Here is a 23,539-nt window from a genome sequence, read left to right as displayed (position 1 = left end):
AATCCTAATTCTGTTTTATTCTGTAAATGCAGGCGCATTTGCATGTAGAAGATGGCATCTACCTGTCTGGAAAATTTTTCTGTAGCACTCTGTGCTCAAACCTGTTTCAACATCTGGCATCACAGATACAAAAGAAGACTGCAGTTCTGTATTGGTAATAAGAAGGCACAGATTGAATAGGCTGTGCTAATACTTTACTAACTTTTTAAATAACTTTATACCAAAGCATAGCGAGGCCAAGAGCTACAGTGAGCCTGGGAACAAGGTGGGAGGGGAGTCTAGGGTGGAACCAAGGTTGAAGGGGCGGGGCTTAGGGAAGTCAGCCCTGCCCACCTCACCTCCCAATGCTCCCTCAGAATGCACAAGGAGCAGTGGCACAGTGCTGCCACAGCATTTCAAGGGGCCCAGAGCTCCCACCGGTGCTATTATTACAGCAGTGGGGGCGGCCAGAGTTCCAGGCCCCTTTGAAATGCCAGCCTCATGGGCAACTGCTCTATTTTGTTCCTCCCCTCCCGCTGCTGGCAGGCCTGCCTAAGCAGCTACCATAGGTCGAGGCTGTGAACGTTCTCTCCTTTACACCAGTTTAACATTAATATAACTCCACTCAGGTCAACAGAGTTATGTTTAATTTATATCGGCAGATGTCAGAGAAGGATCAGGCACACGGTCTTGAAAATAGTTGCATACCATTCTAACTGTGAAAAAGGCACCTAAAATAGCCCGAAAGAAAACTCAGTTGTCTTATCTCCCAGCCCAGACTAAAATCAACACAACTTGAGAGAGCGTTGAAAGAGGGGGCACGGAGTGCTGTCACGGTCAGCTGAAGTCGACAGGCCTTGAGGAGGCTCAGCACGAAAGGTAAGAAAAACCCAAACAAAACACATCCTCCCTCCAAATCACAAGCCACCCAATGGCACTGAAAAGCTGCTTTCAACAAAACATTTCTGTGAAGTCTTTTTCCACCGCTCACAAAATTACATTGCAAAGCTCAAAAAGCCAAAAATATGCGACACATATTCTTTAAAAACTGGCAATTTTCCAAATGCTGGGGGTGAGGTGAATTTTCCTAGCCAGCTCTCCTTAGCATCTCAGAGGATTGGATCTTGTACAGGAAGTTTTGTATCACACAGAGCACGTTTTCTAAAGCTCACCTCCAGATATGCATGCAGAGGGGCAATTCATTGCTGTGCCAATGACAGACTATAGGCTTCTGGCTAGAACTGTGGGCACACCAAGACCTTGGGGCAGCTTTTCAAACCACACATGTGTGCAAACAAATGTGTGTGTCGGTATGCATGCACAATGACACACCTATCTAGTGCACCACAACTACTGGTAACTGAACACTGAATAACAGTATGAAAAGAAAATCCAATTTGTCATGTGCATATACAAATACTTGATTTGCGTGCACGCTTGCAGAAACAATCAGCACAACTGTGCAACCGTATGCATAATTGGTTTGAAAAGCTGGCTTTTAAATTTATTGTTTGATACCGTTTAGCCCTCCGAGTTAGAGGTTGTGCTGAGATCCTGGAAAAATTAGGCTGGATTCTTGCTGAGCAATGAAGATATGCCTATTGTTTCTATTTGTATTTGTTTCTCTGTTCACTGAATGCAACTTGCCCTTTGCTTCTCTGGTTCTTGGCCAGCTCAACTCGCAAAGTATGACCCCTGAGGCTTAAGCCTTTCAAAGAGGCTAGGACGTTCTCAGCAGTTATTTTATCCGTGTAATCAAGAAAAGCCCTGTGCTGCGCTCCCTGCCAACTGAGCCGCAAAGGGACTGCCTGGAATTCTCTTAAAGCGCTCTTTAACTCACTCACTCTTGTGCCTGGAGGTATGTTACCTACATAGACAGTGGTGAGTGCACCATGTGTGCCTGATTTGGTACTTAAAGGATTATTTCCAACACAGCAATGTCCAACTAGAGCAGAGGCAGACTCAGCTGGCAGGTTTGTATTTCCAGGCTTGGTGTTTTCATCCAAGTCCACTGGCTTCCTGGCATTTGGAAAGTCTGGATGTTCATCTTTCAGGGTAACATCTTTGCCTGCCTGGCTCTCTCTGTGGCGAAGATTCTTTAGGATCGGGATTTTTTCCAGCATCTCATAGCTGATCTAAAAAATTAAGACAGAAACAAGTTTGATTTTTTTTAAGTTAACCCAACATATATGGCCAGATTGGACTCTGATGTCATTTTGTCATCATCATTCAAAGTGCCCAGAGGATTCAACAAACTTTACTAATGGTGGGGCTGACTTCTGAAGTTATCCCATAAACATAGGTGGCAGGGCAACAATTAACACTAGTCACTATGCAAGCTGCATAAAGCAGATCCAGCAGAACATTATCAATCAACTCACAGCTAGGATGACTCTGGAATTTGTTTATTTGCATACATTTGAATTTGCAGCCTTAATGTTGCATCAACACAAGATTCTGCATGTGACAGAGTTTAACACATATAATATACAACACAACAACTGCCTCCCACAAGGTCTCCCCAGTAGAAACTGACCAAAACTGTATTAACATCTTCCCCTGACAAGTCATCGGGCTCTCTCTCCCCACACCCTAACCCCTAATTTCCCCCAGTCACAGGTGTAAGGCCAAAGGAACCAAGCCATCGGCAGAAGGGAATGAATCTGTGACTTTAGGGGCTAAAGCTAGGTGCTCTACTGCATGAGCTAAAAGCCAGCTGGCCCTAAGCCAAGGCTGCAGAGCAGAGACTTCACTCTCTCTTGCAAGTGGTCTCAGTCTTTCTGGGGTTACACAGGCACATCCATCTTTCTGTTACACTCTGTGCATCCCTGCATGCTTTCCTCCCCTAGCATTCTTAAAGTCATTGGGGTAGGTGTGGTCGTCAACTACTTTGCCTGGATATTTAAGCACAGATGGTCTTTAGAAAGAGGCCTGCTCTCTTTCTCCATCATGCCTCAGTTATGATAAGCCTCATCAGCAGTGGTCCAGGAAAGATTCCTATTCTCCATGCTGACTGGTACCAGCCTGGGCCACGAAATAACCTAGGCTGCAGCCCACGCCTTGGAGGAAACTCAAGAATGTCTACTTGCTGTATAGCATGGTCGGGTACTCAGTCTCTAACAAAGCCACTGTTGCTGCTGGAAAGGGAAGGAACGCTGCTTGCTTGTCTGTTGATGAGCTTGTGGATAAGAAATATGTTTAGCCTCCAGGAGATCTGCCACCTGAAATTAGTGGAGTACCAGGGTACCATGTGAACTCCATCTCAGTGAACTACAGGGGAAACAGGCCCAGACAGTTGCCGAGAACTTGCTGCTGGGAGGTGAGAGCAGGTAAGGGCTCACGGTCCACCTAGGACACAGAGGAGGCCATTCAACAAAGGCCGCTTCAGGGTTTGCACGTTGCACTTCAGTATTTCGGTTTGTGAAGCTCAAAAAGTTTTATTTTCAGGCACAGCCCAAAAGTCAGGCCTGGTTTCTTCTAGTTTTGGCCTAATAGTTCATAGACAACCCAGTGATAAAATGAGAACAATTAGTTTAAAAGAGAAGCTGCCTTCATTATGGCCCCGCGTAGGCTGACAGCGAAAGTTAACAAGCAAAAATTCTTTTTTTTTTTTTTTTTTTTTTTAACTGTGCCACCATTTTTCTAAAAGCTTACACAATCGGCCAGTTCAGTGATGTACGTGTTTCTGTAGCAGCCCTGGGAACCTTCGCACCCTGGAAGGTACATGCTATTTTCATATTCTGATGAGTTATGACTCCACTGATCCTTGGAGAGGTGCATTTTTCTCTGCCACATACTTTCAGACTGCTGAAACTGACAGCATCCTCCACTGTGCAGGGCAATGTGACATTAGACTAATGGCTTACGCCATCTTACTTTGTTTTTCCTGGCGAACTATTGGGAACATTTGTTGTCCTCTGTCAAGTCTCCATGTGAAACGCACAGCTCTATGCTAATTAAACCAAACAAGAAAAACATTTTTTATACTCATGTAACTAATCGCTCCTGTAACAACAAAACAAGGCCAGCCTATTATGGAGCAAGTGTACAGTTTCTTTCACCCTATAGTCAAACTTAGCTCAAAAGTTCCCAACAGGGACTTTCCCTGTCTTCCAGAGCCAGCCCCCAGCTCTGATATGGCCCTCCCCAGCCTTGGGTTGCTAGCAGGTTTGGAGTTAAAGTTAATCAAAGCAGTTCATCTCTCTCTGAGGTATTGTTTCAGGCTGGTTGCAAACTCTAGGAGGCACCAGTTACACTTGGGTGAGGTTTTCAAGCTTCTCTTTGTGTCCACAATGGTTAGAAATGTTCTTTTTAAATGAAACATGCAATTCTGAAGTCCCTCAGGTAACTGCAGGACCTTGACACCATCCAGGGACATGACTGAGGACTCCCTACAGCTTCCTTCTTGTACCAGGAAAGCTCACTCTGAGATTCACTGCCAATAAACATAGAATAAAAGCCTAGGGCAGATGAGAAGCGCTCATAGCTGCAGATCCATGCTGTCCTGTCCCAGATAATCCTGCTCTCCAAAACCATTCTTCCTAATGGAGATGCATAAAATATTTCTTCTAATTTTTCCGACTGATGTGTGGAATAAATTTTGTTGTGTGCACCAAGGCAAATGCGATGTGCACCATCAGCAGAAACACAGGCTGCTGGCTGTAGGCGCTCTGCTAATCAGCTTGACAACATCTGAATCTCTCCTGGACCCAGCTTATATGGAACACAGTGTGCGTAACCAACAATTCCTCACATCCTAATAGTCCTTCACAAGCCAAAGAACCACCCTGTTTCTGCCTCCCAATAGGCCTTTCGTTCACATGATGGGAGCAGGGCCACAGGAATCTTGCTAGTCATTTCAGGAGCAGTGCAACGAAAATATCTAACTTCCTCTCCTCCCTATTCAATAAAAAAGATGACACAGTTTGGGATTTCAGTGTATGGATTCAACAAAGCCACGCGTGGAGAAGCTGAGTGGTTTGGGAGGAGAAGGGAAATAAGCTGTTTGCTCCTTTGTAAAATACGAAAGAGAGAGCTCTTCTGTGGTAGGACAATGTGTTGCTAATTATAATCATGCAAAAGCTACTTTCATCTCGAGAGCTACAGTGATTTATTTGGAAGCGGCAGGAATCCATGGGCAGCCTCCTCCTCCAAACTGTCCATTTCCTGGTTTGACACGTTCAGCAGCTTCCCAGCCTCATCTAGTGGTGAAAGCACAGAACTGAGAGCTAGGTGGTGCGGGTTCTACTCCCACTGCCACGGGCTCAGTAGGTGGTCCGGGTAAGTCCAGGCCCACCCTTAACTATACACAGAATATGCAGCTGCGTGAGGCATCTGAAAACGTAGGGCACCGTTAGATCTTAATGTCCGCTGGCCTGCCTCCTCCTATCTCTTATCTGTGGATCGGCTTCTAGTTACCTTACAAGTGACAAAGAGCTGTTTGCAGACCATGAGCCCGTGAAAGAGCCATTCAAATGGTAATGAGGCCATTTCACAGACATGTGCCAACCCCAGGTACGGACTGTCTGTTTCTGAATTTATTGGGTTAATTGACAGGACCTTAGTTTACAATTTGGTTGAAAATATTTCATTAGTGTGTTGCTAAAGATTATAAAAATCACACCTCACTAGCCCTGTCCATTCCCCCCCCAGGTTTAATTAAGGAGCATCAGTTTATAGGACTGCATAGGGCCCCAAATATCCTAAGGACAGCCCTGGGTAAGTCATTTAATCTCCTGCTGTAAAAGGATGGTAATTTAGTCAACTGTCCAAAGTGCTCTGAGATTTGTGGGGGATGGAGGAGTATTAAATTGATATAAGTGGAAAAGAATCAGGCTCGACAACAACGGGGAACAGGGGAGAGGGTGGGCAAAGGGAGGAGTTGCCCCCAGCCCGGGGTTTCAAAGGGTCCTGGAGCTTTGGCTGCTACTTTAGCAGCTGGAGTTCCAGCCCCTTTGAACTGCTGCAGCAACGCTGCTATGTGCAGCTGCAGGAAGGGGGCAGTGCTGCAGTCTCGACAGTGGTGGGGGCTGCACGCTCTGGGCTTCACCCCGTCCGCTCTTGGCCCCACCCCTTTTGGGGCACGGAGCCGAGTCCCTCTCCCACCTTGCCACATGGCCTGCGATCACTCTTGGTGCTTCTGAAGAGAATTAAGCCGTTGTACAGTCAGATACTACTAAAGAATCCAGAAGTCTTTCAAAGACCCTGAATGATCCAAATTCCAGCAATTCGTTGTGTCTTCCTTGTTGGAAGGTGTCAAGTGCATTTCCTTTTATTACAACAAACGTCTTGGCCCTCAACAATTATCCTGTGGCAGAAGGCAGGCTGTGGTAAAAATCAGCTGGCCTGATCCTCAGCTGGTATAAACTGGCATTGTTCATGCAGCAATGCTAAGTCACACCAGGCAAGGGTCTGAATCATCATTTTTAATCCCACTCTGCCTAGATTCCAAGTGGCAAGCAAACCTGAAATGTGTCTGAAAATGTCATTTCACTTTTATCATTGGGGTGTGCAGTGTATGACACCAATCATCCCTATAAGCTGTGTGCTTGGACAGCCACTCAGGAGAGATTCAAATTCCACCCTGATGATGAGCAGAGCGCCCACATCCACAGCCTGTGTTGCTACTGGTGGTGTCCATCTGCACCCGCCATGACACACACAAAATTTATTCCACTCACGGATAGAAGACGTTTGAGGGAACATTGTGGGACACGTACATTTTTTCACTCTGCCTCTCAGTTTTAAATCCATGTACCATGTACGAATGCTGAAAACAAAGCATGTTTGCTAATACCTACTTGCCTAACACCAAATTTCGGCACATCTCTCTTGGCAATGTTTAGCTTGGCAGTAACCCAGCGTTTGCAAGCAGGAATACCCAGCTTTAAATAAATGCTTATTTCATTGGTGCCTTAGCTTGTGCAAGCCATGTTTCTGAAAAGTAAACTTTTGTTACAAGGTAATTTACACATCTCATAAGCATCCCTCAATGAACAATACACTCAAACTACAATCCAATGACAAGACATCCTGTTTAGAAGTTGAGTAGTGTTATCTACTACCTCTTGGCTAATTTACTTTTGCTGAAAGATACAGGAATGCAATGGCAAAGCCAGGAGTTGAAGGAGAAAAGGATAAAGGGTTGGGAGACATGAGCCAATGGACGAACACTCCCATAGTCAAAACAAAAGCCCATAGTTAAAACCTACAGATTAATTAGCCCTCCAAGCTCTGAAACGCTATGTGCAGCAGTTACTCACATGGAAATCCCACTATGACAAAGTAACAAAAACCAAGAATTCATGTTACTTTGTTTCCAATGAATTAACAAGCCTGAAATCGGTTGTCCTTTTAGTTATACCAAAAACATGGATGGTTGCTGCCATGCAGTGGAATAGAAATCTAAAGAGGACCTGCCCACACACCACAGTCTTGGTCCATCAGCATTCAGGTCTCAATAGTGCAAATACTGATGGTGAGGTAGGGAAAGATAGTATTACCACTGTTGCATCCTAGGTGGCACAATTAACAAGCTGCAGCATTTCTGTACAGTAGGTCTTCAATTTCTTTCCCTTCGTTCCCAAATCCCTTCTTGTCCACCATCCTCTTGTACAATGCAATCTTTTCCCTATCTCATTTCCAGCCCATACACAGAGCTCTGCAAATCTAAAGATATATACTTTATAGATGCAGATATGCGTGGCTCATTTTTGCAGATGGGGTGAGGGTATACATTTTGATTCTAGAACCCTGCAAAATTGTGGCTATCCCTTTTATATCCATGGGTATCTGCATTCACAGACGTAGATCTCTGCAGACCACTTTTGCGGATGTGGATACCAATTCTGTATCCGTGGAGGGCTCCACTCATATGACGTCAGTTGCTAGTACTTCAGGATAAGGTCTATGGTCAAAACTATCAAGGCTGGATCTGCATTACAATTTACGGTTCTAAATAAGGGTTGGATCCTGCAAGATATGAGAGCTCTTTGGAGGCGAGGAGGGGTTAGTCAATGACAGAAAGGTTTTCACTATGCATTTCACTGCATCAGCATTACAAATGGCTGGATTTTCAGAGAAAATTAACACCCAGGAGTCTCTTTGAAGGTGAGGAAAGCTGGGGGTGCTCAGAACCTTTGAAAATTGGGTCACTTTTATGCAGGTGCCCAAATATGGGCCAAAAAAAAAAAAGAACCTAAATTCAAGCACCAGCTTTGAAAATTTTGACTCGCTTCCAGTGTTCCCACTAATAGGCAGAAAAAAATTTTTTGTACGTACCAAGATGTGCAATACTCATAGAAACACATAGTGCCCACTATGGGTGGCTGTGCCCACTCTGCTAATCAGCTGGGCGGCCGCCCAAGCACTCAGCTTACAGGGAACACTGCTCATGTCTTTTCGTTTTTTGCATCTAAAATAACAAACCTCTATGGCACTGCATAAACAACAGTTGTGTGCGAGAGTGTGTCAATACAATTTCACCTGCTCTTCTAACTTTTTGGTTACAAATAAACCTTGGTAGAACTAGGGCCTGATCCAAAGCCAACTGACATCAATGAGAGTCCTTCCACCCGCTTCCCTGATTTACATCAGGCTGTTTTACTGAAAGCATTCCTAATAGGTATACTTGTTAATATGTGGTGAAAACGATATCCATCCCGTGCTGAACAAATAAGACACAAACAGTAATGAATACAAATCAAGCAACGATGAGAAAACAGGGACTCTCACCCAAGTGTGAACATCACCACTGGAAACACAATCGTTTCTGGCGCAGCCTAGGACTAGCATGGTTTGATAAAATATGTCTGATTGAATTACAATCTGAACAGATGGAAGTGCCTTAAGTGCCGGCAATCCTCTGTCCCAAGCTCTGTTATCTGGCAGGTCTTTAATCTCTCCCAGTTCAGTGAAGAAAAGAGAAGCAATGCAAAGACCGCATCCATTTTGATACATAGGTTAGCCACAGACAAACCTCGTCTGGGAGCGTGTCAAAAGCAGCACAAAGATTAAAGGACTTTTCAGGAGATTTTGTCTTCTCCAGACCTTTGCCGATTTAGCTGGTGAAGGGAAGTTGAGAGAACTGTTAGCAAGGCAATGTATTGAGGTTGAATTCTGACACGGAGGGAAAAGGTGATCAAAGCCAGGCTGGCAAGATGGATGGGAAACAAGAGCTGGGACTTCAAACAATTCCATTAAATGAGCCAAAGTACAAAAAAAAAAATCTATGTGAAATATTTCACTTATGAAATGCACTTACACTAGGGTTACCACATAAAAAAAAAAAAGAGGACACCCCCGAAAGCTTTCAGTAGTTATCAACTCACTTGTATGAATGTGTTAGAATATATCATGTTGTACTAACGTATTAGATATACTGTAACACATTAAAACAATCATGGAGAGGTAGTCATGTTAGTCTGTATCTTCACAAAAACAAAAAAGCAGTCCTGTAGCACCTTAAAGACTAGCAATATTATTTATTAGGTGATGAGCTTGCTATAGGACTGCTTTTTTACATTAATACAATGTGAGTTGGTAGATACTGATATAGATTCACTCCCTCGTAGGGTTGTCCTCTTTTTTGAAAGTTCAAATCTGGCAACCTTAGCTAACATAAAAGGAACTCTTGTTAACTTGGAATATTCCCTCATGCTACAAACATAAATGAGTTGGTGCAGTTATTTATTGTAGGTAAGTTATTTGCAAACAGAATAAAAAGTCTAAATTTGTAAAGTGTATGCCAAATGATCTTGGCTTCTATAAAAAGTATTTATCTCTTACAAGTATTTCCTGGATACTTTACACAAACAAATTGCTATTGTGTGTCATGGGCACACTGTCACTTAATTGTCATATAGTGGTCTTTCTGCTACTTGAAAGGATGATTTAAGAGAGACATGGTGGGGGAAGGAATATCTTTTATTACCCCAACATTTGTTGGTGAGAGAGACAAGATTTTAAAACTATGCAAAACTCTCTTCCAGGTCAGATGACTTAAGAATTTTAAAGAGGAAAACAATAAAGAAATCAAATTATATATAAAGCCCTTTCCAATAGGAACATTTAGACAGAAATCATTAGTGTGAACATTGGTGAAACTGTTTGGATTTGTAAATGTCACTTGCAGAATGTGATAATCATTCAAACGACCAATCAACATAATTCTAGCATCATGAATTCATCATGTTAGTGCATGAAAGGATTTAGAAATTGCTTTCTGTACTATTCTACAAGCTTGAACTACAAATTAATATATCTTTTTAAAATAAATCCTGCACCTAACCGCCAGGGGCAATGAAAAAACCTACCGCTATTTCATAAAATGCACACTTACTTTTCCTGCAAAAATGGATGGCCTCCCTCTGGATTTATGGTTCCTGCCGTACTGTCTCATGGAAAGGAACAGAATCCACTTCAATGAGCACTGAAGAGGCAAGACACACTCTGTGGGGCAGATCCTCAGCTGCTGCCAGTTGTCATAGCTTTACTGACTTCAGCAGAGCTACGACAATTTAAGCCAGCTAAGATGCTGCCCTTCTGGGGCTCAATTTCAAATCCATAGTACAGGATAGTTCCCCTTCAATAGCATGTCTTGTTTTTGCCACTATCATATACAATAACCAGATAACTGAAAACATGTCTCTTTGCTTGTTCGCATCTTTCAAACATTTCTCTCACTTTCCTAGTATTTCTAATGCAACAGACAGATTCCACATCACTATTATTGGGATGCTACAGGAATGATCACACCAGCTATATACAGTGTTTGTTAGATAGAAATGGCATTCTCAGAGATAGTTCAGAGGATACACATTCCAGAAGGGGTAATGATGTGTAGAAGGAGACGGTATACGATCAAGTTCAGGAGTAAAGATTTTGTCTCATCAAGTCACCTTTAGCAGAAGTAACCTACCTTATGCCATATTATTCCTTGTGGTTTTGGTCGTTTGCAGCCCGTTTTAATAGTCCTTGTTGGAGTAAGGATGTAATCCACAGTTAAATCATGGTCCTCAAGCAGCTCTTCTGCAATGTCAACCACCTAGAAGCAGAGGGAAGAGAAATTTGGTAAGTAAATAGAACAAACCCATGAGAACTGTGACTTCGCATGGGAAGTATCACTCCAGACAGCTTCCCAGATACCAAGTCTCTCTCCCTTAAGATGACAGGATAAGCAGATCCACACTCGAACAACCCTACATTTACGCACACAAAGTACCATTATGCACTATTAGCAGTTACAACTAGAACTGAGTAACTACTTTGTCCTTTCCAGTTTGAAGCCTGAAAGAAAAAATACATTTGGGGGTTGACCAAAGTGAAAATATTTTGGATTTTCCTCAATAAAAAAAGAAATGGAAAATACACTGTTCCATTTGAACCAGTAAGCTTTTTTTTTAAAAAAATACCTTTTGCCCCTAATTATTTTCTAAGAGCTTCTAGCTGGATTTCTGAAATGAAATGTGGTTTTGAAATGAAAAGCTGAAATGTATCATTCTGAAGAGGTTGAAAGGAACAGTTTACCAACCCGCTGCTTCATTTTTTATTCAGCTGAATTTGACCTGAATTTGCAAATAGTGTTGATCAGCATTTCTCAACCAAGTGTAGATGTACCATTGGGGGTATACTCAGGTCTTCCAGGGGGTACATAAACTCATGTAGATAGTTGCCTAGTTTTACAACAGGCTACATAAAAACACTAGTAAAGTCAGTACAATCCAAAAGTTCAGACAACGACTTGTTTCTACTGAGTCACAGGCCTTATGCTGAACTGTAAATACAATATATCTCTTACAATTCATTCATTTGATAAGACAGTAGCAAGTCAGCAAAGTTTCAGTAGTAGTCTTCCATGATATTTTTGCATGTCTTTGTAGGTTAGTAGTTTTTAAGTGAAGAGTAACTTGGTGGTATGCAAAACAAATCTGACTCCTGAAAAGGGTGCAGTAATCTGGAAAGGTTGAATGGCCCTTGTTTCAAAATCTCAGATTACATTAGGATCATGTTTTTGACCTAGTTGTATGTGTACCTTTAAGGGTATGTGAGACAAGTCAGGGGGGTACTTTTTCTTTATTTTTTTTAAAAAAAAAGGTACTTTATAAACAATGGTTGAAAAACACTGGTGTTGATCATCCTGAAACTGCATTTTCGGACAAATAATTCATCCAAAAGAATCCAGAATCTATCCAGTTCTAATCTCAGTTGCTTAATACACCCATAAACTACAAGGTATCAAATGATTGCAGATGTGCTTTCAGAGTGGGATCTTCAGCTCACCTGGCAGTCATGCACAACAGTAACTACGGGGGTGTCCTCTCTGACTGCTCCCATTGACGCCATCATACCATACTCCATATCAGCAAAGCCTTCCCCTTTCCCAATTCTCCAGCCTGAAATGTACAAATAAGAAGCAAGCTAGTTAACACTTGAGGGCAGCAGAGTGCAAGAGATGGCAGTAATGATGTGGAAGGCGTGCAAAAAAAGCAACAGATATCTGAAACACAAAGCATTATTTTGTTGAATAGTAACAGAGAAAGCCGTGCTAGTCTATAAACTATCAAAACAAAAAAGCAGTCCAGTAGCACTTTAAAGGCTAACAAAATAATTTATTAGGTGATGAGGTTTTGTGGGACAGACCCACTTCTTCAGACCATAGCCATACCAGAACAGACTCAATATTTAAGGCACAGAGAACCAAAAACAGTAATCAAGGTGGACAAATCAGAAAAAAAATGATCAAGGTGAGCAAATCAGAGAGTAGAGGGGCAGAAGGGGCGGGGATAGTCAAGAATTAGATTAAGCCAAGTATGCAAATGAGCCCCTATAATCACCCAGAAAATTCCCATCCCAGTTCAAGCCACGTGTTAATGGGTCAAATTTCAATATAAAAGAGAGTTCAGCAGCCTCTCTTTCAAGTTAGTCTTTAAAGTGCTACTGGACTGCTTTTTTGTTTTGATAGTATATTGACTAGCACGGCTATCTCTCTGTTACTATTCAACATGCACAGAGTGATATTCTAAGAACCTGTCTGTACCAGGCGGGACTCAGGAGTAGGGACCAGTGAACCCAAGGATGAAAATGGTTAGGCTTCAGAAAGAGTGGACTGTCTTTTTTTGCAAGTGAACACAATGCTGATGAAGTCTTTCACTGTCACTACACTAAGGTTATTCCCCAGAGAGATGGAGAATGGGTAGCTACAATGTAAGTCCGTTATGCTGCCCCTCCACCCAACAGGGCGCTGCTTAGTCCTGGAGAAACCTTCTGTAGCGTCAGTCCAGATCTGCCCTCAGGGCTGTTCAACTGAAAATACAGTGCCTCCCAACAGACCTCTGTTGAAAGCAGTGCAACTGCACCATGAACACACACCAGCCAATGTGTTGTAACACCACTATTAGACTCCCAGCAGAGGGACTGAATAGTGATGGCATCTTTACATATATCTGCCTTTAGGAGACGGAGTGAGACCAGAATCTCCTCACATGGAAAGGGATTGTCCTTAAAGGTAAGACAAAAGGAACTGACTTCCCTCCAACCTCCCCCCCACGAACTCTAATATATTGAGCAGCATTTACCCCTACCTTGTTCAGAAACAGCCACCGATCCTACAACAACCAGGTCCACTTGGACTTTTGCATCCAGACCTATTGGCACACTGTAATTCTTTACCCCCTAAGAAGAAAAACATGATTTTAAGGGTGCACACAGTGTCTCACTTCCAATTCAGTAAGGCACCACAACAAAAAATAACCAAGCCGCTTTGCCTCAAGCCGAATAAATAACCAATCCCCGAAATGTTTCTTCCTATATACAACCAAATATTGAAGCCTGGAATGTTATTTTCTATGGATCCAGCAAGTTAAAATTCTGCAATACATTTTCTATCAGTTGAACTTCACTAATCCAGAACACTCTTCACCAGCAACATCCATAATACAGCACCATTTTAGTTAGCCGGATGACGACTTATCATGGGTGTGGCAAAGTCGCCCATGGTCCCATAAAGTTTATTTACAGCCATCAGTCCTTGCTCTCAGTGTTCTGTGCTGTTATTTAGCTCTAATTTGCCCCAAATTGTCTTCTAATTGCTCGGTAAGCAGTGAAAGTGTTGGTAACGTGCTATACAATATTGACCTCCCATGGTCCAGCAAATTCTGTTGTCCTGCACCAGTCAAGATGTAAGATACAGATGGATAAATAGATATAAGGAGATATGTACCTAACAGAACCCGAAAGGGCCTCAGAAGGTCATTGAGTCCAGTCCCCTGCCCTTTTGGCAGGATCAAGCACCATCCCTGACAGATTTTTTTTGTTGAAAATCTATTTACCCCAAACAGCCTCCTGAAGGACTGAACTCATGAGTCTGGGTTTAGCAGGCCAATGCACAAAACGCTGAGCTATCCCTCCCCCTGAAATCAGGCAAGATGAGGTACCGAGGGTGATGAATTAGAGAAATTCAACATGTACTAAAACGTTGGTGCTTTTGGTGTACTTCAGTAGAAGCCGTTCATCACTTTTAAAAACCAAGCTACTTATTTAACCGCCTAAATTTGCATTTGAAGCCTAACTTTAGGCTACTCTCTTAGAAAACTTGGCAAATAGCAATTAATGGCAATGCATGGTTCCAGCCACAGAAGGATCACAAAGGGCTTTAAAGGTTGTCAACAAATAAATCCTCACAATACTTCTGTGAAATAGGGAAGTGTAAACTTCAGTTTACAAATGGGACAGCTGAAGTTCAGAGCATTACAGGCTTGTCTATATGGGAAGGTATTGGTGAATATGGCTACAATTTAGTCATGGGTATTTTTAGTAAACCTCAGGGACAGGTCATGGGCAATAAAAAAATTTACAGCCTGTGACCTATCCATAACATCAATAAACATATCTGTGACTAAATATTGGAGGGAGTGTGGGGTGCAGGAGGGATGCTGTAGTGGAGGTGGAGTACCCAGGGTGCCTGGGGCCAGATGCCAAGGCACTGCAGCTGCTCCAATTGGCCACCCAGGGACCACTTACAGAGGCCACAGACTGCAGCTGCCCCAGCTGGGGAAAACTGCCTGGGGCCACAGACCACAGTTGTTTTGGCTGGATGCTTGGGGATCACTGCTGGGGTAGACCTGGGCTGCAGTTGTTATGGCTGTCCCTGGAGACAGACAGCTACACCAACTTCTGCAGAAGTCACAGAAGGTCATGGAATCTGTGACTTCCACCACCTCCATGTTAGACATGGAACCCGAGTCATGATTAGCTATGGCTGGGCCTACACTCTCCTGGAATATTGATGGCTGCTACGCAATCTTAGATATGCCGGTCGCGTACCAAAAATTAATTTTGCAGCTGTTGATATTTGTCCCTATTCCTACTGCAGAATGCCGATGGGAGTGCTCCTCTGTCACCATTCCTTAATCCCTGAGACTCACAAAGAGTTCTGGGGTTGACATTAACCCTGGAATGCACCGTTTTGTGTAAAACAGCACCCCGGAAGATCGAATCTAAGCGTTCAACCTTCTGCAACGAGTGTAGAATTGGTTTTAACTGAATGTGGAATAAAACACTTCTTTTTGGCATAAGAATGTCTACATGCTAGGACACATGAATGCTGTAGCAGCATAACTATGATGTTGCAGCTATACTGTAACGCCATAAGTGGATACTTCCTGTGTTGACAGAAGGGGCTTTTCTATCAAGGGAGTAAATCCATCAGCAGTCAGGTTAATGAAACAATTCTTCTGCCATTGGAGATTAGGTCCGCCTAACTGCAGGTCTCAGCAGTGGAATCATTCACAGCGCTGAATGAGATAGCCAGAGCAGCTTAACTTTATGTACAGACTAGGTTAGAGTTAATCAAGAAGAGTTAATTCACTTCTAATTCAGATGCTGCCTGATTCTGGATTAACTTCATGTGTAGATGTGTAAATTATTTTCCCAAGGTTATACAAAAAGCTTGCCTGTTACAGCCAAGAATGGAATCTGGATCATCTGGCTATCTGTCTTATGTGTTAGCCACTAGATATCTCTCTCTGCACACCAATTATCCCTCAACGAATACTCTAGTGTAGTGCTCAGAAACCTTTATCACTTTGTGGCACGCCGCAGCACTCGTTATAATTTCATGGCACACCCAATATATACAACCCAACCCATCCCCGCCTCACCCCCCAGAACCAGACATCCTCTGTGCCCCACTCTAACCCCATACCCCTCCCCCAGAGCCAGGCAGCCCTAGCACACCCCACCCCCCGCTTTAACTCAATGTCAGCAACCCACCAGAGCTGCCACCACCGCCCCAGAGAAAATGACGCTGCTGTCACCATGTGCTTCTCCCACCAAATGGTGGGGTACGTGCACAGAGTGGCAGATGACACTCCCAGCATGTGGCTCTGAGGCACACTAAGCGCTGCTTCATGGCACACCAGTGTGCTGCAGCCACCAGCTGCGGAGTACTCCTCCAGTATGACCCAGGCTTGCTCCTGAACTTTCCTTCCTCGTCACATTTCGATGTCCGCATCATCTCTGATGTAATGGTCTCAAGCTGAGACACCCAGAGCAAACTCTAGTTCAGAAAATAGGATATGGCAGTACCTGTTACTGCCAACAGTAATGAACATTTTTTGTCCCCTACCTTCTCTACAGCATCTCTTCAAGACATATTTCCTGAGCTGTGGATACTCAACACCTTTGAAACTCAGAACTCTAAATCCAGGCGTCCAAAAACAGGGGGGGGGGGCACTCAAAACATGGGAGTTTCTCTTCTTTAGTTTGGCCTTTGCTAGATATTTGTATTTCAGGACTAATTCAAGGCAATTCACGTGTTTGTAAAGGGTAAGATGGACACCCATCTCACATCTGATCCAGATGACAAACCTTTCTTTTTTACATTGGGTCGACACCCACAATAAAAACAAATGTTCACAGCTTAGAATAAAATAATGCCTGTGAAGAGCAGCTCTTCGTGGCAGAGTTTCTCCCTCTGAAAAACGGAGAGAATACTTGTCTATCTCCCAGAGATGCAGTGCGGACTGTATGTACTGAGCTTTGTGAATTCAAGCTGCATGATACGCACCATGACTTCATTCACTGGTATAGGTTTCCCTGAGAAATACCACAGACATATCAGAAAGGTCAAAGGTCAGATATGAGATCACGCAGCAGGCCAAGAGAAAATCATCATTTGAATGACATATGGTACAACTTCCGCCGCTGCTCTTGTTTTGAGCGCAAAGTCCTTAGGTGCATACTCGGTATCTCATGGCAGGACAAGGTCCCCAATAGCGCGGTGCTTGAGAAGGCAGGCACCGCCTCCATGTTCACCCTTCTCAAACAGAAGCGTATGCGCTGGCTGGGCCATGTCTCACGCGTGACGGATGGCCGAATACCGAAGGACCTCCTCTTTAGCGAACTGGCGTCTGGAAAGAGGCCAAAAGGGCTACCTAAATTGCGCTACAAGGACACGTGCAAGTGTGACCTCAGCTCTCTCTATCAGTGTGAACACCTGGCATTCGCTCGCCTCAGACAGGCATGCCTGGAAACAGGGAGTGAAGGAAGCTCTTGCTATGTACGCAACTACCTTGGTGAAGGAAGCAGAAGACAGGACAGACCTCAGGAAGATCCGTGCCCGTGATACCAGAGCGACATCTGCCTACTGCTGCTCACAGTGTGAGAAGGACTGCCACTCCCGGATTGGATTGCACAACCACAGAAGACGCTGCTCGAATCAGTCCAACTGGGGCGCAAACCCATGATCCCTCGGGATCGAAGGATGCCTACTTCTACTGGTACAACTTCCAGCTCTTAGCAGTTTTAATAAATGAACAGTCTCAATAGAACTCTTAACAGAGAAGCTCATTTTAGAGTTTTACACATTTTCAGTTCCCAAATGATATAAAGGAATCTGTGTTTGAATTGATGTCTTTAAATTGCATTCTTTTCCTTTCTTCTAGCTGTGGTTGGCCGATTACCTGAAAAAATGCTACACTTTTGTTTTAAACCTAGAAACAGACGATATAATACAGATTTCTGTGGCATACTCACTCACTTAAGGCATTTGACATTTTTACACTAGGGGGCAGCAAAGCATCCCTTGACAATTAAAAGTGATTCATTCAGAGGTGGAAGGGTAGTGTGGTGTTTGTACTTTCACAAATCAACAAACAGTCCTGTAACACCTTAAAGACTAACAAATTTATTTACAGGTAATGAGCTTCTGAGGAAGTGGGCCTTACACACAAAAAGCTCATGAATTATATACAAGTTTAGTAGTCTTTAAGGTGCTCCAGGATTGCTTATTATTGACTCATTGACTTTTTCTGCACATCCACTGAATGATAGGAATCAGTGTATTTGGATGCTTTTTGCTCATTTCCCTTGAGTTAAAAAGGTACAAAGATCTGCTTCTTCCTTACCACGCCTCCCCCCAACCAAAGTATGAATCATCATAAACATTTTATTAAGCAGATCAAGCAACAAGCTAAAAACATTAAATACTCTCCCATCTAGGTTTTCAAAGCACAGAGGTTCAACTATGTGAGACAAGCCCAAAACAATGAATTAGACTCTGTGGATATTAAGTGTGTAAATATAGCCTCTGAAACATTATTGTAGGGATCCAGATAAATAAAGCCATAGAGAATAGATATTTCTGCACCACTTCAGTTTTAGTTAAAAAAAATTCAAACCCCCTTCCCTCCCCAAAAAACAAAGAGCAAAACAACAGCGCATCTCTAAACAGTTTTAGGGTTCATAAGAATACACAAAAGGTTGAGATTGTTTCAAGCTTATCTACGCTATTTGGGAAAGCCAGGCAGGGGCTGAAATACCGTGAGCACCAGCTATCTGGTAATAGACCTGAAAGATCCAACTTCTAGCTAGCTTCTATCATGAGTATAATTCTGTGTGTGTTATTTCAATACCTGTAGGCCCGGGCCCAAACTGGGAGTTCATTAAAAGTGAAAATATGGATAAAAAATGTTCACTATACTTTTCTGAATCTCAGCAACAACTTTAGATTCTCCTTTTGTTATCTGTGCTCTGGCAGTGTCTGGAGGCTTGGGGCCCATTGTGCTAGTTACATATTTATCTAGGAAAAGTTAGTCCACTGCTGAACAATTTACAAGATAAAGACAACACAGAAGTTAAATATCATCATCCCTGTCTTAAAGGCTAATATTAAATGGTTTGAATAAAGCTACCCAGGGAAGAGCTTCGTAACTGCTGGGCTGCATCTTAACTTCAAAGCTACCACTCCTTTCTTCTGAATTAGACTCACCCCACTCCTAATACCTACTTGAGAGGTTGCACATATTCTCAGGATCTCTTTAGTTGCTCCTGGGGGTGGGACAATTTTATTAAACAGCCCAGTTCTCAGTCGTGGTGTTGGAACCAACAAAGTTTTCCTTGCCTGTGAAAACAGAAACCCATCAATAGTCAGAATGAGGGAACAGGTTTATTTTTCTCAAATATACAGAAAAAAGTCCTTTCCTGTCATGTGTTTCAGCACAAAGACCAGTGCTCCTTTGGGCAAATATACAGAATTGCCTTTGTACAAATAAATAATTCCTACTACTTGCAAATTAATCCTTACCAATAAGCAAGAAAATGAAATCAGAGAAAATTATTTCTTCCAAAAATGAACATGAAACTGCAGGATCTAATCTAAATGTAAGATCATTCTCAACTGTGCCAAGGGAAGAATCTAGTTTCCATCACATGCTGGTCCCAGATAGTCGGTGTGAAACGTGGTACATTAACAGACGTTACATTATACTTAGGGAGTTATGGATGCAATTTAACCTGGATTTTATTTATTTAGACTTTTTGCCAACATGTATCATGGCTAGAGCCCTGCACGGATACAAATGTCTACCAATGAATGCATATATCCACAGAGAGAGATCACTATCAGCACATCTGCAGGGCTCTGCTCCCTAGAGACATTGTGGCCAATGGAGAGGAGTATGGCCTGTCATGCCCAGGAACCAGCACCCCACGCCAATTGTTCCTCCGAGCCATGCCACTGTGCTGCCTTCAGAAGGGTTGTACAATCCCAACCAGGAGATGCTGGTAGAGGGGCTGGGTACAGTACAGCCACACATCCAACAGGAGCTGCCAGTGCAGGGTTTTGGTTCCTGAGGGGAGCGACAGGACCACCCTCCTCTTCTTTGTCTCTTGGCTGTTGAACTGTGTGGATCTGCGAATACCGATGTCTATCTACGAATATCTGCATCCACAGGGAGAGATTTGTATCGCTGCAGGGCTCTAATCATGACATATCAAAGTCCTGGGGGCTCTGAGAGTTATTTTTAACCCACAGCTACTGCCTATGATACCCTGAAGACATACGGCTACACAGAGAATATTTTCATTTTGCTGTGAAAAGCTGAACCTGAGGAAGAGAAAGAAGCTAGTGATGAGGGCAGAGGGCTGTTTTTCCGGAGTTCTAGTCTAACTTCTCCCATGGACTTGCTGAGTGCCTCAGTTTCTCCATTTGTACAAGTGGCAATCCCGCTTACTTGTAAAGCTGTCATGTCACTGGTGCAGGAATGCCTTTCGCAAAATGATCTGCTAACACAGCACCCTCTCTCAGAGAAGGGTCAGTTACCTGTAATGTCACTAGCCGAACTCCTTCTAGCGGTTTGTCAGGGTCCACTTTAACCTCACTTGTTCTGTTGAACAGTTCTAGCTCTCGGAGTGCCTGGCAAGCCTGGGGAGAATCCTGCATCAAGAGAAGTTTATGAAAAAAAGAAAAGGCTGACTGTCACTTACTTCCAGTGTTAGAAAACGAGCCATCCTCTGGGGAGCATCAGGGTTTACTTTAATGGTCTTGGCAGTTTGGAACTCCTGTAAACCTGGGAGCCTACTGGCAGCATGCGATGCACCCTGTTTTCGTAAGACAGCAGCATGTCATCAGGTTTCTCACAAGCTTCCAGAGCTGAGAGAGGCAACTCACACTTCCTATCAAGCAAAGCACTTTAATTCCCTTCTTCTAATGCTGACCTGTGGGACTGAGAACTTCGTGCTAAATGTGAAATGTCTCAGATTATATAACATTTTGTGCTTGTCTTCACCTACTGGGAGATTGATGCTCCAGAGTTTGATTTCCAGGGTTCATTTTAATGGGTCTAGTAAAGACACACGAAATCAAGCACTGAAGGTGCCCCTCGTATCTCAGTACTATATGGGTTTGTGAGGAGTGAAGGTAGTCGACAGGAGAGTTTCTCCTGTCCACTTCCCACACTTCTTATCCCCACTACTGGCTTTCCTGGAGAACCTTGGCCAGAGCTTCTCTGTGCTTCAGTTCATAAAATGGGGTAATGATGTACACCTAAAAGATTGTGAAATTTACTGATAAAAAGCATGCATATGCAGTATTTAGGAATATGACACATACCACCTTCAAATTTTCCAATTACATTTCACAATGATTAATCTGATTTTTCTCTCAACCTATCCCATCCACTATGGTTATTCACAAACTGTGCAGCCTCTTTGGATGCATGATTGACAGACAATTTGTGATATATATCAGAACGCCCAGTTGCATTTGATTTTACACAAATGCAACATATCATTAAAAGAAGTGCATTTCCAGCCAAGAGAATGTTTCATTTGGCATACAACAGAAATGCATATTATTCATTTCTGAGGAAAGGCAATACCATACCTTGAAATTGGGGATGCGGTGATGCACTGGTCGTGGGAAATCAGCCAGATTATTTGCTTCCATATAGTCCCAAATCTTCTCTCGGATGTCCCATTTGGAGGCACCTTACCAAAGGCAGTAAGGAACAGAATAAAGGCAATGCACTAATGAATTATTCTAGAATAGACTAGAATACAGAGTGCCAGGCCAGTGAGATAAAAGTTAGTTGCACCACAACAGAGTGTCGAGGACGCACTGGACACCCACCCGGAAAGTAGCCCTTGCAGATCTCAGCTACTTCAGTTACTCTGATGGGGAGGGAAGATGAGTGGCACAAAGCGCTCGTGCACATTAAGGTGCTGAAAAGCTTTGCAACCCCCGGTCTGACCCCACCATCAGTGTGGTCACGGGGACCCCCTCCCTGCAGAACTCTCTCTTGTTCAGCCTGGAGACAAACATTTCCACCTTGTCTAGTCTCCCTGGTCACAGAGCTGTACCCCCGCTGCAGGGCTTGTGTGCACTCACACCCCATCCTGGTGCTAGTCCCCCACACCTCTCACCCGGCCACGGTGCTACCGCACCCCCCACGCCCTGGGGCTATCCCCCTCACAGCCTCTCAGCCCCCTCCGGGGCTATGGTCCCCCCGCCTCTCCAAACACCCCCACGTGAGGCCCAAGGCCCCTCCCCGCGGACCGCCGACAGCTCCTACCGGCGCTGAGCCGCACCCCCGCCTCCATGCCCGCAACCAGCGCGCGGCGGCGGAGGGGCTCTCAGCCCAGTCCCGCCCTCTCAGCTGGCCGCCCCACGTGGCCGCAGCGACTACGGCGGCCGGGAGAGGACGAGCGCCCTCCGCCGGGGCGTGGCTTGGTTCTCCCGCGAAGCACGGAAGGGGGCTCCAGTCTCCCCCTGCCCTGACCCAGGGGACCCCTCCTCGGCGTTGGGTTTCTTGGGCTCTTGGGCAGACAATGGGACTGTCCCGCCTGGGCCCCTGCCTGAGCTTCCCCACACCTGAGCCTTTCGGAGCCCCCCACGCAGTGCTCAGCAAGGGGCTCCCCGGGGCAGCCGAGGGGGTGCGGGTGGCAGCTTTTTAAAGCACGTGGCTTTATGCCGCTGAGCAGCACACTAATGAAATGGCTTAAAATCCCATTTTAAACCAAGCTCCTGTCCGCTAACGCGGCCGGTGCCGAAACCGACAGTCTCCGCCAGGGGTGAGCAAACTTTTTACATTGGCCCCCACTTTTTCGTCCGTGCAATTAGCAGCCTCCTTCCTTCAGGCCCTAACCTGTCTAATGTCATCCAAAGTGATGGAAATTCCAGTTATCTTCATATATTAAAAACAAAAAGCTTTCTGCACATGAAAAAAAAGTAAGGGCGTGAAATGCAAAAAGTTTGTGAATTGGTATGTAAATGTGAATACACAGACATAAAACAACAACAAGTCCTGTGGCACCTTGTAGGGATCATAAGCTTTGGTGGGCAAAGACCTATGAAAGCTTATGCTCCAAAGTATCTGTTAGTCCGTAAGGTGCCACAGGACTTCCTGTTTTTGAAGATGGAGACTCACTCGGCGACCCCTCTGGTTCTTGTTGGATATATAAAACAGTAAAGTATTTCAACATTTTTAATGAGATGGGTGAGCCTCAGACCCGGGCAACCGTATCTCCCTGTCCCAAGAACGAGACAGGGAGATACAAGGGGAAGAGTGGCTCCTCTTGGCACCTCCAAGCCCCATGGATCAGGGAAGGAGACAGCAGTCACCCGCCCTCCCTGAGCACCGAGGAAGCAGCAGGGATGGGACAGCCATGGTGCCTTCCCCTTGCCTTTCTTGAATCCCAGGGAAGCGGCAGGGATGCGGCAGCCACCCGTACTCCCCGCCCACGCTTCCCCAAGCCCTGGGGAAGGGGAACGTAGGCTAACCTG

The 23,539-nt window shown here is 44.3% G+C and overlaps 1 protein-coding gene across 2 annotated transcripts; it reads right to left on the bottom strand.

Moving 5' to 3' along the window:
* Positions 1-22,404, bottom strand: MTHFSD (methenyltetrahydrofolate synthetase domain containing). Of its 2 annotated transcripts, none has more exons than XM_075008445.1 (8): positions 22,329-22,404; positions 21,641-21,744; positions 20,743-20,856; positions 19,265-19,378; positions 13,560-13,650; positions 12,259-12,371; positions 10,898-11,023; positions 1-2,114 (listed from the first exon to the last, which is right to left on the bottom strand). In XM_075008445.1, exons 1-8 carry the CDS (start codon positions 22,354-22,356, stop codon positions 1,587-1,589), a joined length of 1,218 nt encoding a protein of 405 aa, XP_074864546.1. In that variant the 5' UTR covers positions 22,357-22,404; the 3' UTR covers positions 1-1,586. The 2 variants fall into 2 exon arrangements, with proteins under 2 accessions (XP_074864546.1, XP_074864545.1); XM_075008444.1 differs by lacking the exon at positions 20,743-20,856 and adding an exon at positions 20,579-20,692.
* Positions 22,405-23,539: the final 1,135 nt, after the last annotated feature.

This window comes from Carettochelys insculpta, chromosome 14 (assembly GCF_033958435.1).
Source record: "Carettochelys insculpta isolate YL-2023 chromosome 14, ASM3395843v1, whole genome shotgun sequence".
Lineage (NCBI taxonomy): Eukaryota > Metazoa > Chordata > Testudines > Carettochelyidae > Carettochelys > Carettochelys insculpta.
The sequence above is the reverse complement of the archived record's forward strand: the minus strand, read 5'-3'. Positions and strand labels throughout refer to the sequence as shown.

Excerpts from the sequence above, each read along its gene's own strand:
- MTHFSD (XM_075008445.1), bottom strand. The coding sequence starts at position 22,356 with ATGGAGGCGGGGGTGCGGCTCAGCGCCG. Across the intron at positions 13,651-19,264 it reads GAATATGTGCAACCTCTCAA|GGGGTAAAGAATTACAGTGT; the intron begins GTAGGTATTAGG and ends TTTTCTTCTTAG. Across the intron at positions 11,024-12,258 it reads CTGTTGTGCATGACTGCCAG|GTGGTTGACATTGCAGAAGA; the intron begins GTGAGCTGAAGA and ends CTCTGCTTCTAG.